Here is a 14,728-nt window from a genome sequence, read left to right as displayed (position 1 = left end):
TTATTTATATTTAATAGTAGAACTTTAGTGTATCTAGAATCTGGTCATTTAATAGTACACTATTAATTAAAACATTTCTCAACTTGTTTTTTTACTGCCAGCCTTACTAAGACACCAAAACCAGGCAAAGACATTACAGTCTGACCAGGCGGTGGCGCAGTGGATAGAGCGTTGGACTGGGATATGGAAGGACCCAGGTTCGAGACCCCGAGGTCGCCAACTTGAGCGCGGGCTCATCTGGCTTGAGCAAAAAAACCTCACCAGCTTGGACCCAGGGTCGCTGGCTCCAGCAAGGGGTTACTCAGTCTGCTGAAGGCCCGCGGTCAAGGCACATATGAGAAAGCAATCAATGAACAACTAAGAAGTCGCAACGCGCAACAAAAAACTAATGATTGATGCTTCTCATCTCTCCGTTCCTGTCTGTCTGTCCCTGTCTATCCCTCTTTCTGACTCTCTCTCTGTAAAAAAAACAACAACAGGCAAAGACATTACAAGGAAACTAAAGACCAATGTAAAACACAAATGTAAAACTACTGAACAAAAATTAGAGATAAATGAGGATACAATGACCAAATGCAGTTTAACCCAGGAATATAAGGCTAATTTAACATTAAAAAGCTGAACAATATATTATAATTCACTATGTTAACTGAATAAAAGGAAAAACATCATCCAATAATCTTATAGATGCAGACAAAGCATTTGACAAAATCCAATACCCATTCATGATAAAAACTGTCAGTGAACTACAGCTATCAGGAAATGTCCTCAACCTAATAAAGGGTATCTTCAAAAAACCTACTTCTGGCCCTGGCCAGTTGGCTCAGCGGTAGAGCGTCGGCCTGGCGTGCGGGGGACCCGGGTTCGATTCCCGGCCAGGGCACATAGGAGAAGTGCCCATTTGCTTCTCCACCCCCCCCCCTTCCTCTCTGTCTCTCTCTTCCCCTCCCGCAGCCAAGGCTCCATTGGAGCAAAGATGGCCTGGGCGCTGGGGATGGCTCCTTGGCCTCTGCCCCAGGCGCTAGAGTGGCTCTGGTCGCGGCAGAGCGATGCCCCGGAGGGGCAGAGCATCGCCCCCTGGTGGGAAGAGCATCGCCCCTGGTGGGCGTGCCGGGTGGATCCTGGTCGGGTGTATGCGGGAGTCTGTCTGACTGTCTCTCCCCATTTCCAGCTTCAGAAAAATACAAAAAAAAAAAAAAAGTAGCTTTGTTCACCTAAAGCCTTAGACTGTGTCAGATAGTTTATGTGAACAATGTGATTTATGGTAGGGGCCTTGGGCCATATAGTATCAGCCTGGCCCCTGTAGGAATTGGAGAACTAAGCTCAGCCAAGTTTACACATAACAAACCAATAAAAACCCTGAACACCAAAGCTCAGGTGAACTTCCCTGGTTGGCAACACTTCATACACACTGCCACACATTACTGCTGGGAGAGTTAAGCACTGTCCATATCACTCCACGAGGAAAGGAAAACTAGAAGTTTGTACCTGGTTTCTTCTGGACTCTGTCCTATGTGCTTTTTCTATTACTAATTTTAATTTTGCTGTAATAAACTGAAACCACAAATATAATAGCTTTGCTAAGTCCTATGAGAACTTCTAGCATATCACTGAGCCTTTGGGTGGTGTTAGGGTCCCCTAAACACACAGTTACCTATCTAAATTACTAGGTACATGAGAAAGTATTTCAGTAAATCCTAATGGCATCTAAAAATGCAGGTCAGGCATCTGAAAAAAAAAACTATTAACATCTCCCTAACACTATCTAAACAAAGTGCCTAAGCAGTCTATGCATAAACAAGACACCAGGGGTAAGATAAACTCAGAGTACAGTTCTATTTTTATTCCATCAAGGTCAAGGTCTTATAATAATTTATAAGGCCAATCTTAAAGTACCTGCTAAATGGTTCATATTCATTACTAGAATATATTCATAGAGATATCTGATTATTTAAAATATTGATGATGCTATTACACTCAGACAAAATCTTCTTTTACATGAGTAGTACAACTGCAAATTATACCCAGAATTAGCTGGAGTTCTAATTAATAAAGTTCATCTGAAATGTTCACTAAATACCCTCCACCCAGTATTCTCTTTATCTCTAAGTCATTCCCAAAATAACAAACTGAAAGACTTCTGTGACTAAACAAATTTTAAAACTTCTGAGATCAATCCCTCCCCATTCTTCAATCCACTGAAACTCTCTGGAAGGAATATGTTCTTAATCAGCTGTATAGTTATGGGTTTTATGACATGTCCCTTAAAAGATGGCAGATATAATGCTAACTCTTCATAAGCATATTTATAAGGAGATATGCACAGTACCTAACAGAGTCCTTTATAACTTAACACTTAGAAAATTTCTCATTCAAAGATAAATTATTTATAGAGCTATTCTATATTATTTATAAAATGCTAAATATCAACAAATCTCTGAACACGGGTTGAGTGATGTAACCATCCAAACAACATTACAAAATTTTAAGTGTCCAATAACTATATTATAATCCATATTAGGAGAGTTCTAGCCCTTACTGCCAACTCTGAAGTCAAGCTACAATTATGACCCAAAAACAAACAAGATCAAATATGACAACATAAATTGTGTGTGCGTGTGTGAATCTCCAGTCAAATATATATCCATAACCACTCTGTATCATAAATTTCAGCTTATTATTACCTCTTTAATTTTGTCCCTTTTCTTTCTTATGTCATTATCTTCTGGGTCTCCACCATTTATTCCTAAAAGATTTGGTATAGGGACTGGTGGCAGTGGCTTTTTCTCTTTCGTCTTCATTTCTTGGAATACCTTATTTTTCTCTGTCTGAATTTCTGCCTGGATTTCTTCTCTTGACTTTTTTAATTTTTCTTTTGCTTCTTCCAGGGCTTTCTCGTGATCAGCTCGAATTTTATTTCTCAAACGTTCCTCTTCTTCCCTTTAATAAGAGGAGGAAAAAAAGATTGGTTAGCATGACCCTTAAGAACTTCAAGCTTTAAATGTAAAACTTGAAGTTTCCTCCACCAACCTCTGATAGCTTCCTTCTTCTGTCATTAAAAGTTAAGAATGATCTGTAGAGATTCGATCTGTAGAGATTCTGATCTATCTGCTAAAGAACAGGACAAATATAACTTGGTATGGGTCCTGGATGCTGTCAAGCTAACACTTTACAGAATGCATGAAGAGAAAACCTAGAAAGAAAGTTGCAATTTCAGGGCCAATGAGAACAGAGAAAACAGCAATCAGTAACCTATCAGTAGACACATGAAAAGGGGGGGGGGGCAGGGAAGGAGGAAGAAAGGAATGAAGGGAGACATACCAGTGAGAAATTAGATGGGAGGGAGAAAATTAAAAGTAGAATTAAGGGCCCTGGCTGGTGGCTCAATGGATAGAGTGTTGGCCCGGCATATGCTTGTCCTGGGTTTGATTCCCAGTCAGGGTACACAGGAGAAGCAACCATCTGCTTCTCTTTCCATCCCTCTCCCCCTGCTCTCCTTCTTCCTCTCCCATATTCAATGACTTGACTGGTTCAAGCATCAGTCCCAACACTGAGGATAGCTTAGTTGATCCAAGTGTCAGCCTCAGGCACTAAAAATAGCTCAGTTGTGAACACTGACCCCAAATGAGGGGTAGGGGGGTGTTGCTGGGTGGATCCCAGTAGGGGCATATGCAGCAGTCCATCTCACTAGATCTCCTCCTCTCACCTAAAAAAAAAAAATTGCCTGACCTATGGTGGCACAGTGGATAAAGCCTCAACTTGGAATGCTGAGGTTGCAGGTTAAAAACCCTGGGCTTGCTGGGTCAAGGCACATACAAGAAGCAATTGCTATAAGTTGATGCTTCCTGCTCCACCCTTCTCCCCATTTTCTCTCTTTCCTTTATCTACAATCAATAAATAATAAAAAAAAAATAGAAGTAAGAACTAATTATCAAGATGGACAAAAATATATATAGGGTCAAGGAAGGAAATAAGCCAAAAAATAAGAGGATGGGAAATTTTTCATTTATTATATGGTACATCATACTCTTCTAAAACTTTTGCATACTGGAAATACCATAGAGCTTATAGCACAACAGTTCCCAACTAATGTGGGCATGATGACTTAAAAATCTCTTGAACTATTGTTAACACTACAGATTCCAGTTCAGCAGGTCTGTGTAACACCCATGAATTTATATTATTAAGAGCTCCCCTGATTCTGGTGTACACAAATATTTGGAAACCACTACTGCAGTGAACACTGGGTTTTCTACCCAGACGTACTTTGTGAAAGCTCAGTGTTCTCTCCACGTCTGCCTCAATCCACATGAATGAATACAGAAATGGCAGCTATTTTAAAATCAACCAATGATGGCTACTCCAAGAGTAAACATCTAACCCAACACCTTCCAAATACCTTTGTTCCTTGAAAAGCACAGACAAATGACAACAAAACTAGTAACTGTTGTGCCTTAGCTGTCAGAGGCACTCACTGGCTTAGATTATCTTATTTAATTCTCACACCAATTTGTGAAGTACCCGCTATTAAACACTGTTCTGCATCTTATTATAAAATAGTAAGGCACAAAGAGAAAATTAACCCTTTGAGTAGTGAGTTTTTTTCATGCTCACTGACCCCTGGGAGTTTTTTTTCAAAAAATGAAATTAGTTTCAGTTACAGTTCTATTAACTTAAAATCATGTTTGTTTGATAACCAATTTATGGAAACAAGAAGAACATACATTTGCCTTTTTAAATGTTGCCTTACACATTTTTAAAATAAAAATTTTGTACGGGCCTTGGCCGCTTGGCTCAGTGGTCGAGCGTCAGCCTGCCGTGCAGGAGTCCTGGGTTTGATTCCCAGCCAAGGCACACAGGAGAAGTGCCCATCTGCTTCTCCACCCCTCCCCCTCTCCTTCCTCTCTGTCTCTCTCTTCCCCTCCCGCAGCCAAGGCTCCACTGGAGCAAAGTTTGCCCGGGCGCTGAGGATGGCTCTGTGGCCTCTGCCTCAGGCGCTAGAATGGCTCTGGTTGCAACAGAGCAACGCCCCAGATGGGCAGAGCATCGCCCCCTGGTGGGCGTGCCGGGTGGATCCCGGTCGGGCGCATGCGGGAGTCTGTCTGACTGCCTCCCCATTTCCAACTTCGGAAAAATACAAAAATTAAAAAATAATTTTGTACGATCATACTCTGGATGGTCAGGAGGCACAAGGACGTACATGAACGTTCATACTACTCAAAGTAGTACAAATTAAGTTATGTGTTCAGGGTCATGAATTATTGTAGAAAGTAGAAAACCTAGCACATGCATTTGGGCTTTTTAAACACTACGTAAATAGTATGCCTTTCAGTAGGAATAAATTTTAAGAGTTTGTCTCTTACTGTCTTCAGTGGTTGGCAAATTGTGGCTCGCGAGCCACATGCAGCTCTTTGGCCCCTTGAGTGTGGCTCTTCCACAAAATACCACATGCAGGCACTATCTTGATAAGGAATGTACCTACCTATATAGTATAAGTTTAAAAAATTTGGCTCTCAAAAGAAATTTCAATCGTTGTACTGTTGATATTTGGCTCTGTTGACTAATGAGTTTGCCGACCACTGGAGATACTAACACCTGTCTCTCAGTATCTTTTCTCTCTTATTCCTTTGTCTTAGAGCCCTCGATTTTTAGATAAACACCTGACCCTGCTGTATCAAAAGTCTATTTCTCAGCCCCCCTTATTGACAATGCTCCCACAGAATTCATGTGATCAAAAATAAACTTCCATCTTGTTTAAGCCACTGTTATTTTGTGATTTTTATGGCTGGTAAATAACCTAATCGTAACTGAGCCACTCCACATCCAGATGTTCTCTTTCCCTGGAGCTCTCATTAGTATCTGAGGGATGATTTGCCAGAAATAAATTAAACAAGGGATAGATTTCCTTCTCCAATTAAAATCTTTAAATAAATTATATTTGGAAACATTGTGAAGGACAAATACAATCCTCAATTACATAAGGATATATAAAATTACACTGAAATCTTGTTTGGCAAAGATTTACACAAATATACCAACATTTTCCCTTTATATTCACTCTCTTTAGACCTTCACTCTTCACCTACAAACACAAAGTCTCAGCCATCCTTTAAAGACAAGTAAATAGATAAATAAAAACTTCTCTCAAAACTGCTTCCTCCTTCACCTTGGTTGGTATTCCCTTTCCTCCTTTTATCACTATACTTTTCCAAGGAATACTACATCTGCTGTCTCTACTTTCCTCAACCTCACATTAGTCTTGTATGTACCACAGTTAAAAACTGGTAGCGGCCCTGGCCAGTTAGCTCAGTGGCAGAGCGTCGGCCTGGCGTGCAGGAATCCCAGGTTCGATTCCCGGCCAGGGCACACAGGAGAAGCGCCCATCTGCTTCTCAACCCCTCCCCCTCTCCTTCCTCTCTGTCTCTCTCTTCCCCTCCCGCAGCCAAGGCTCCATGGGAGCAAAAGTTTGCCTGGGCGCTGAGGATGGCTCTGTGGCCTCCGCCTCGGGCGCTAGAATGGCTCTGATTGCGGCAGATCAGATGGGCAGAGCCATTGCCCCCTGGTGGGCGTGCCGGGTGGATCCCGGTCGGGGGCATGCGTGAGTCTGTCTGACTGCCTCCCCGTTTCCAACTTTAGAAAAATGCAAAAAAAAAAAACAAAAAAACTGGTAGCTAAGTTTATCATTCCTTTGAAATTCTCTCTTCCTCAGACCTGCCTTTCCAACACATTGCTTATCATTGGCTCCAAAATCATCAATGTCCCCCAAAAATGTTTTATTCCATCCTCACTTCTGTTTGTACTCTATATACTCTTCCCATTCAACATCATTCAACTGTATTTTCTCAACTGTTATAATGAAATACACATGGTCAGCCATTCCCAGGTTACTAAGTACTCCAGAACCAAATTACTAACACTGACAATGTTTCTGTGGTCTACCTACATTCATCTGGTTTCTCAATAAGATATTACATCTTAGACTGAATGTTTGTATCCCTAAAAGTTCATATGTTGAAGTTTTAACCCCAAACATGATAGTATATGGAGAAGAGGCTTTTGCAAAAGAAGTAATTAGTGTTAGATTAGGTCAGTGGTTCTCAAAGTGTGTGCCAGGGCGCACTGGTGTGCCCTAGAAGATTTCCAGGTGCGCCCTATGGTGTTCCAGAGAAATATGTGCCTGTTGGGGACCAAAAAACCAACAGGGTTTTTGGAGTTTAGATTTTTGGGGGACAGAGGTGTGGGGAATTGGCTATAAGCTGACAGTCTGCACAACCCCCCACCTTACTTGCTTGATTAGGTTGCAAAAGGCTGTTAAACTGTGGTGCTGGATTGCTTACACTAACTCCCATGTTCCCTGGAAAGACTGGAGGCAAGTTTCTTCCATCTTCTTCTTATTTGGTGTAAAGTTAAGGGGGTTTTCTGCACTCCACACAATTAAGAGTAAAAAGAGAAATTTTTCAATGCATTGATGAAGAAATGAGAGTTTGCCTTTCAAATATATGCCCAAACACTGAAGAAATCACTAGGACACATCAGGCTCATGTTTCTCATAAACACAAGAATGAAAAAACTTAACACATTTGCACAGGGACCTGCCAAATTTACTAAATCTTACTAAGAATGCATCTATATATATAAAAAGATAACTTTTTTGTCATTTTTAAAATTTTTTAACCCCCTTTCTTTACGAATTCTAAAAAGCATAACTCAAAAAATGTAACATAAAAATGTTTTTTAATGTCAGAATAAATTTAATTTTGACATATTTATTTGGTTTAATTACCATAAAAGCATGCTTGGACTTTATATATTTTTCTTTAATATTTGACTTAATTATTATAACATATTTCTCAGAAATTTGTATATAGTGCACCTACAATTATTTGTAGGATTTTAAATGCACCCTGACTTCAAAAAGTTTGAGAACCACTGGATTAATTCATAAGAGTGAGGCCCTCTGATAGGATTAGTGGTTTTATAAAACAAAGAAGAGAGAAAGAAATACACTGCTCACAAAAATTAGGGGATCAAGGAACGTGCAGACACTTCCTTACTTTCAGCCTTTTGTAGAGTGCATTTTCATCAATGAAATAAAAGTTGGTTTTGCATCTCATGTGCATAATCAACTTTCTTTGACTTGTCATTTGTTTTTCTGATGTTCTTGTTTAACAGAAAAAAAATTAAATGCTTTTTTTTATTGCTTCATATTCATTTTGAAATAGCCCCTCATTTTTGTGAGCAGTATATCTCGTCGCTATTTATAACTTTCTCCTATCGCCCACCCCAACACCCCCTCCTGACCCACTGCAAGCACAAACAAAGGTCATGTAATTATGCAACAAGACAACAGCTACCTGCAAGCCAGGAAGAAGCCTTCACCAGAAATCAATCCTGCTAGACTTTGATCTTGGACTTTCCAACCTCAAACTGTGAGAAGTAAATTTCTGTTATTTAAACCACCAGTCTATGGTATTTTGTTACAGCAGCCTGAGAAGACTATGATAGCCCCCTGCCCTCAACTCCAAGCCCTGAAGCCCAAAACTAATGCCAAGAGTTTTATATAGTTTTTTTAGCTTTTACATTAGGTCTTTGATTGATTTTGAGTTAATTTTTATATATGGTATTGGAGGCAGATTTTAAATTGCGGGAGGGGGCTTGAATAGGAATCAAGTCTCTTGAACTAAGAAGAGACCAGAAGCAGAACAAGAAAGTGAGAAATGATGTTCAAGCTGTACAGTGCAGACTGTGAAGCAATGGGAGCCGGTACGCATTTCTAGCCCTCATTAAGATGATCCATGTAACCTAGTGCTTCTCAACTGTACTATGGGCATTTTAGGCAAGATAACTCAGTTCTTTGTTGTGCAGAACATCAGGGCACTATGGTGGAGTAGTTAGCATTCCTTGCCCTCATCAACTAAATGCCAACAGTGTCACTCAGAATTATCTTCATGGTGACAAACAAAAAATACCCTCATGTTTCCAAGATTCCTCTCTAAGAGGAGCAGTACTGGCCTATTTTAACGCACTGCACAGAAAGTGCTAAAAGAGTAGAGTCTAGGAAAACTTTTATATCTACATTTCTAAATAACTCAGCACAAGTTAAGAACTTTATCCTCAACTATAATACAAATCACTGTAATAAAATTTAGGGTTCTTTCCAATTTACTTTACATTTCTTAATATGTTAATATGTAATCCCCTATCTAAATTCAAATTTTCAGTTTACTGGTAACAGAATCTCTTTTCTTACTATAGAAGCCAAATGGTCCTCAGTACCTTATCTTTCTATTGTCTAACAGCATGGCAAGGCCCTATGACTTACACTAGCCAGTGGTCGGCAAGCTCATTAGTCAACAGAGCCAAATATCAACAGTACAACGATTAAAATTTCTTTTGAGAGCCAAATATTTTTAACTTAAACTATATAGGTAGGTACATTGTTATTAACTTAATTAGGGTACTCTTAAACTGGCCTTTGCTAAACACTCAAGGGGCCAAAGAGCTGCATGTGGCTCGCAAGCCGCGGTTTGCCGACCAAGGCCTAGGGCAATCAGATGGTCTGGCTGAAAACAAAGATCTGGACTAAGTGACTTAAAGAAACAAGAACTCAGCTTTAGAAATCAGTCAGAAAGCAGAGAAATCAGTGTCCCAAGGTAGCAAAGCCATAAGCAGACTCAGTGACTAGCCGCACTGACAATGGTACATTAACTGTTCCTTAATCTTCAGCATGGTTCTGCCATACCTGCCTTCCCTCAATGCTTTTCTTCTAAATCTAGTTCTCTAGACCTTATGTCAGTTCTGAAAGCCAACCCATAGTCTTCCAATTAATACCCATTTTACATGCATTATAGTTGGTCACTACTATTTGTATACAAAATTCCTCTTCTACAAGTCTTTTCAGTGCAAATATGGACAAGGTATTCTAGGACTACAACCAAAGTACATGCCTTTGACTCAATCCCTCTCAATTCTTGTTAAACAGTTCAACTAACATAGAATAGAAAATTCTGGCCCACCAACACCACTGAAATAGGGTCCAACTTACATATTTAAAACTCAAAGTTATTCTGAATATGACATAAGTGAGAACAAGATGAAATATAGGGAGACAGTCAAATAGCACATAATTACTTTTTACTATTAATCATTCAATAGAAGTTACTTTCAGAAATCTGGAAAGAGATGTGGGACCTCGCAAGGCATTAACCTATATAGCCTGGTCTCCTGCAAGACTGTTCCCATGCCTGAGTTAAGAACTGCTATAACAGGGGTCAGGAACCTTTCTGGCTGAGAGAGCCATGGATGCCACATATTTTAAAATGTAATTCCGTGAGAGCCATACAACAACCCATGTACATTACGCATTATCCAATAAAAATTTGGTGTTGTCCCGGAGGACAGCTGTGATTGGTTCCAGCCACCCGCAACCATGAACATGAGTGGTAGGAAATGAATAGATTGTAATACATGAGAATGTTTTATATTTTTAACGTTATTATTATTTTTATTAAAGATTTGTCTGCAAGCCAGATGCAGCCATTAAAAGAGCCACATCTGGCTCGTGAGCCATAGGTTCCCGACCCCTGTGCTATAACTTCCAGCACAGGCTAAAAAGGTCTGCCTCAGTCATTCCTGGGGAGAGGTCTTGATCATCTACCCAGTTCAAAACCATCACCTAAGGGAGATGAAAAGCCTCTCTAGAGAAAAGGCATCCATTACACCTGAGGCCCCTCATCTCATACCATACACAAAAACTCAACATAAATATAAAACACACACAACCTAAATATAAAAATTAAAATCATAGCCTGACCAGGTGGAGGCACAGTGGATGGAGCATCGACTAGGGACACTGAGAATCCAGGTTTGAAACCCCATGGTCATCAGTTTGAGCATGGGTTCATCTGGCTTGAGTGCAGGCTCACCAGTTTGAGTGTAGGATCATAGACATGACCCCATGGTCACTGGCTCGAGCCCAAAGGTCGCTGGCTTGAGCAATGGGTCATTGGCTCAGCTGGTGCACCCCCCTCCAGGTCAAGGCACATATGAAAAAGCAATCAATGAGCAACTAAAGTGCCGCCACTACAAGTTGATGCTTCTCATCTCTCTCCCTGTCTCTGTCTCTCTCTGTAGCTCTCTCTCTCTCTCTCGTTTAAAAAAAAGTTAAAATCATAAAAGTCTTTAAAAAAACGGAAATCTTCATGACCTTGGTTGGCAATGGAAGGTTCCTAAATATGATGTCAAATACATAAGCCACAAAAGAAAATAAAACTTTTTATATCAACAGACATTATAAAGAAAGTGAAAACCTACAGAAAAGGAGAAAAATATTTACAAACCATATACTGATAAGGGTCTTGTATCCAAAAGATATAAAAAACTCCTACAACTTAACAACAAAATTACATGCCACCCAATTTTAAAACTGGACAAATAACTTGGATGGACATTTACCCAACACAGATATAACAAATGACCAACAATACAAAAAATGTTCAACTTCATTAGTCATTAGGGAAATGCAAATCAAAACCGTAAGATACTACTTCACATACACTAGAATAGATATAATTTTTTAAAAGTGTTGACAATGACCATAGAAATTGTAACCTTTAGACATTGTTGATGAAAATATAAAATGATTCAGCTACTGAAGAGAACTGACAACAGGAACTCAAACAAACACATTCACTTTGTGCTGCTGTAACACAGCACCATACATAGCCTGAGTAGCTTATAAACAGTAAAAATTTATTTCTCACAGTTCTGGAGGTGCAAGTCTGAGATCAGGGTGCCAATGCAGTCAGGTTCTGGTAAAAACCCTCTCCTGGTTGCAGACATGAAGGAAAGAATAGAAGGCGAGAGAAAGCAATTGCTCTCATGTCGTTTTATAAGGGCACTAATCCCATTCCTAATTATAGAAATATTACCTCCCAAAAGCCATGAAATTGGGGAACAGAATTTCAACACATAAATTCTGAGAGGACATAAATATTCAGTCTATACATTATATAAAGCTATAATTATTACTACACTTATTATTATTATTATTAAAACAGCATGCCATACTGATCCAACAAAAATATACAAAAGGTCCTAGAGAACCTAGAAACAAACCTATGAAAATACAAAAAATTGTTATATGGCAGAAGTGGCATTACAGATCCATGGGAAAGGACAGACGCTTCAATAAGTGGCATGGGGACAACTGAACACCCATATGGAAAAATACAAATTCAATCCCAACCTCAACATACACAAAAACCAAAACCAAGATGATTAAATTTCTAGATAGGATAAACAAAACTTTAAAACTACCAAAACTGAAAATAAGGAGACTATAACTAAAAGGTAGAAAAGCATTCCCTAAGCAAAATCCAAAAAGTTATACCATAAAGAGAAATACTGACAATTTAAATTACATTAAAATTTATCACTTCTGTAATACAAAAGACACCATAAACAAAGTATAAAAATAAGAGATCCACTGCAAGAAGATACATGTGATGTATCTACCTAAGAATTCATCAGGATATATAAATAATTCCTACAAATGAGTAAGAGAAAGGAAAACCCGTAAGAAAAATTGGCAAAAAAAAAATGTGAGTGAGCAACTAAAAGACTAGGAAACACAACCAACCAATAAATATGTTTTAAAAATATTCCACCTTATTAGTAATGAGAAACATGAAAAGTAAAATTAACATCAGATTGGTAAAGATTTTTTAAATACACAATACCATGGTTTGCAAAGATGCAGGTGTGAGTGTAAATTGGTACAACCACTGGAGAGGCTAATTGAGCAACAAAATTTAGAGTCAATAACACACATACTTTACAACTTAATAGTTCTATTACTAAGCTTTTACCTTGGAGAAAAAATACAGATGGCCAAAAATACATGTACAAGAATATTTTGCAGCAAAAATATGGACTCAACTTAAAAATCTATCAACAGGGGCCTGACCAGGCGGTGGTGCAATGGATAGAGCATCAGACTGAGATGCAGAGGACCCAGGTTCGAGACACCGAGGTTGCCAGCTTGAGCGCGGGCTCATCTGGTTTGAGCAAAAAGCCCACCAGCTTGAACTCAAGGTCGCTGGCTCCAGCAAGGGGTTACTCGGTCTGCTGAAGGCCCGTGGTCAAGGCACATATGAAAAAGCAATCAATGAACAACTAAGGTGTTGCAATGCGCAATGAAAAACTAATGATTGATGCTTCTCATCTCTCTCTGTTCCTGTCTGTCTGTCCCTACCCCTCTCTCTGACTCACTCTCTGTCTCTGTAAAAAATAAATAAATTTAAAAAAAAATCTATCAACAGGGGAATGTATAAGTTGAGATTTAATCATATATCTAAGTGTATAAAATAACTGAACCACAGCTCAATATATCAACATACATAAATCATTTAAAAATGTTGAGTAAGCCCTCCCTGACTGGTTAGCTCAGTTGGTCAAGAGTGTCATCCTGAAACAACAACATTGTGGGTTCTATCCCCAGTCAGGGCACACACGGGAAGCAATCAAAGAATGCACACTGAGTGGAACAGCACATGAATGCTTCCTTTCCCCCTGCCCTCTCTCTCTCTAAAAAAAAAAAAAAAAAAAAAAAAAATCAATAGAAATTAGCCTGGCCTGATAGCTTGGTTGGTTAGAGCAGCGGTTCTCAACCTGTGGGTCGCGACCCCAGCGGGGGTCGAAGGACCAAAACACAGGGCCATGTGTGTTAGACTCCCGCCGGGGTCGCGACCCACAGGTTGAGAACTGCTGGGTTAGAGCATCATCCAGCTATATTTATTCAATATATATATTGTAGAAGTATGAAACCATGTATTGAGCAAGATAACATCAAACTCAGAGGTTTACCTCAAGAAGGGTAATCTTCAGTTAAAATGTTAAGATTTGAAATAGTGGATACAGTGACAATATTATTTGTTAATATTTTTATGTATGCTTATAACTTAAAAACTAAGAATTATAGTGAAAATATATACCAGATATCTAAACATAGTATTATAAAATGATACAATTAAAATATGGTGCAGCCTGACCTGTGGTGGCGCAGTGGATCAAGCATCGACCTGGAATGCTGAGGTCGCTGGTTCAAAACCCTGGGCTTGCCCTGTCGAGGCACATATGAGAGTTGATGCTTTCTGCTCCTCCCCCCTTCTCTCTCTCTCTCTATCTCTCTGTCTCTATTCACTAAAATGAATAAATAAAAAATAATAAAAACAATAATATCATGGTGCTTTTAGGAATAACCAGCAAAGTCTACGGCAGGAGGAAGTTAAAAAAAAGAATTCTGTACATATATTGATATATTATCATTTATGTAACTAATCCCCTATTGACAAGACATTTAAATCATTTACAATATGTCATATTTTAGCTTTAGGGGACATTCTTGAACATTACTTTGCACATTGATGTGAAAATTTACCAAAAATAACTTCTTAGAAGAACTGCTGGATCAAAGAATATGTACTCTAAATTAGTTATTACTAAATTGTTCTTCACAAAAATTCTATTAATTTATACTTAACACCAACAGTGTAGGCACAAGAGGAATTAGCTGCTCAATGCTCACCACACCATAGGTATTACCAATCCTTTTAATACAGGAAACTATCTAGGTCATGAAAAAGGAAGTGCTTTATGATGGCATCACAAATTAACAAAAAATTCACATTAATTATTACACACATAACAGATATACAGCAAACAGATA

At 39.0% G+C, this 14,728-nt stretch overlaps 1 protein-coding gene across 1 annotated transcript in view; it reads right to left on the bottom strand.

Moving 5' to 3' along the window:
• The window catches only part of MAN1A2 (mannosidase alpha class 1A member 2), a 140,659-nt gene that overhangs the window by 112,312 nt on the left and 13,619 nt on the right, over window positions 1-14,728 (bottom strand). Inside the window, exon 2 of the mRNA XM_066377284.1 lies at window positions 2,685-2,940. Within this exon, the coding sequence (XP_066233381.1) occupies window positions 2,685-2,940 (256 nt within the window). The remainder of the gene's footprint in view (window positions 1-2,684; window positions 2,941-14,728) is intronic.

The sequence above is a fragment of the Saccopteryx leptura genome, chromosome 3 (assembly GCF_036850995.1).
Source record: "Saccopteryx leptura isolate mSacLep1 chromosome 3, mSacLep1_pri_phased_curated, whole genome shotgun sequence".
Lineage (NCBI taxonomy): Eukaryota > Metazoa > Chordata > Mammalia > Chiroptera > Emballonuridae > Saccopteryx > Saccopteryx leptura.
Note: the sequence above shows the minus strand (reverse complement) of the source record. Positions and strands in the feature narration are given on the sequence as shown.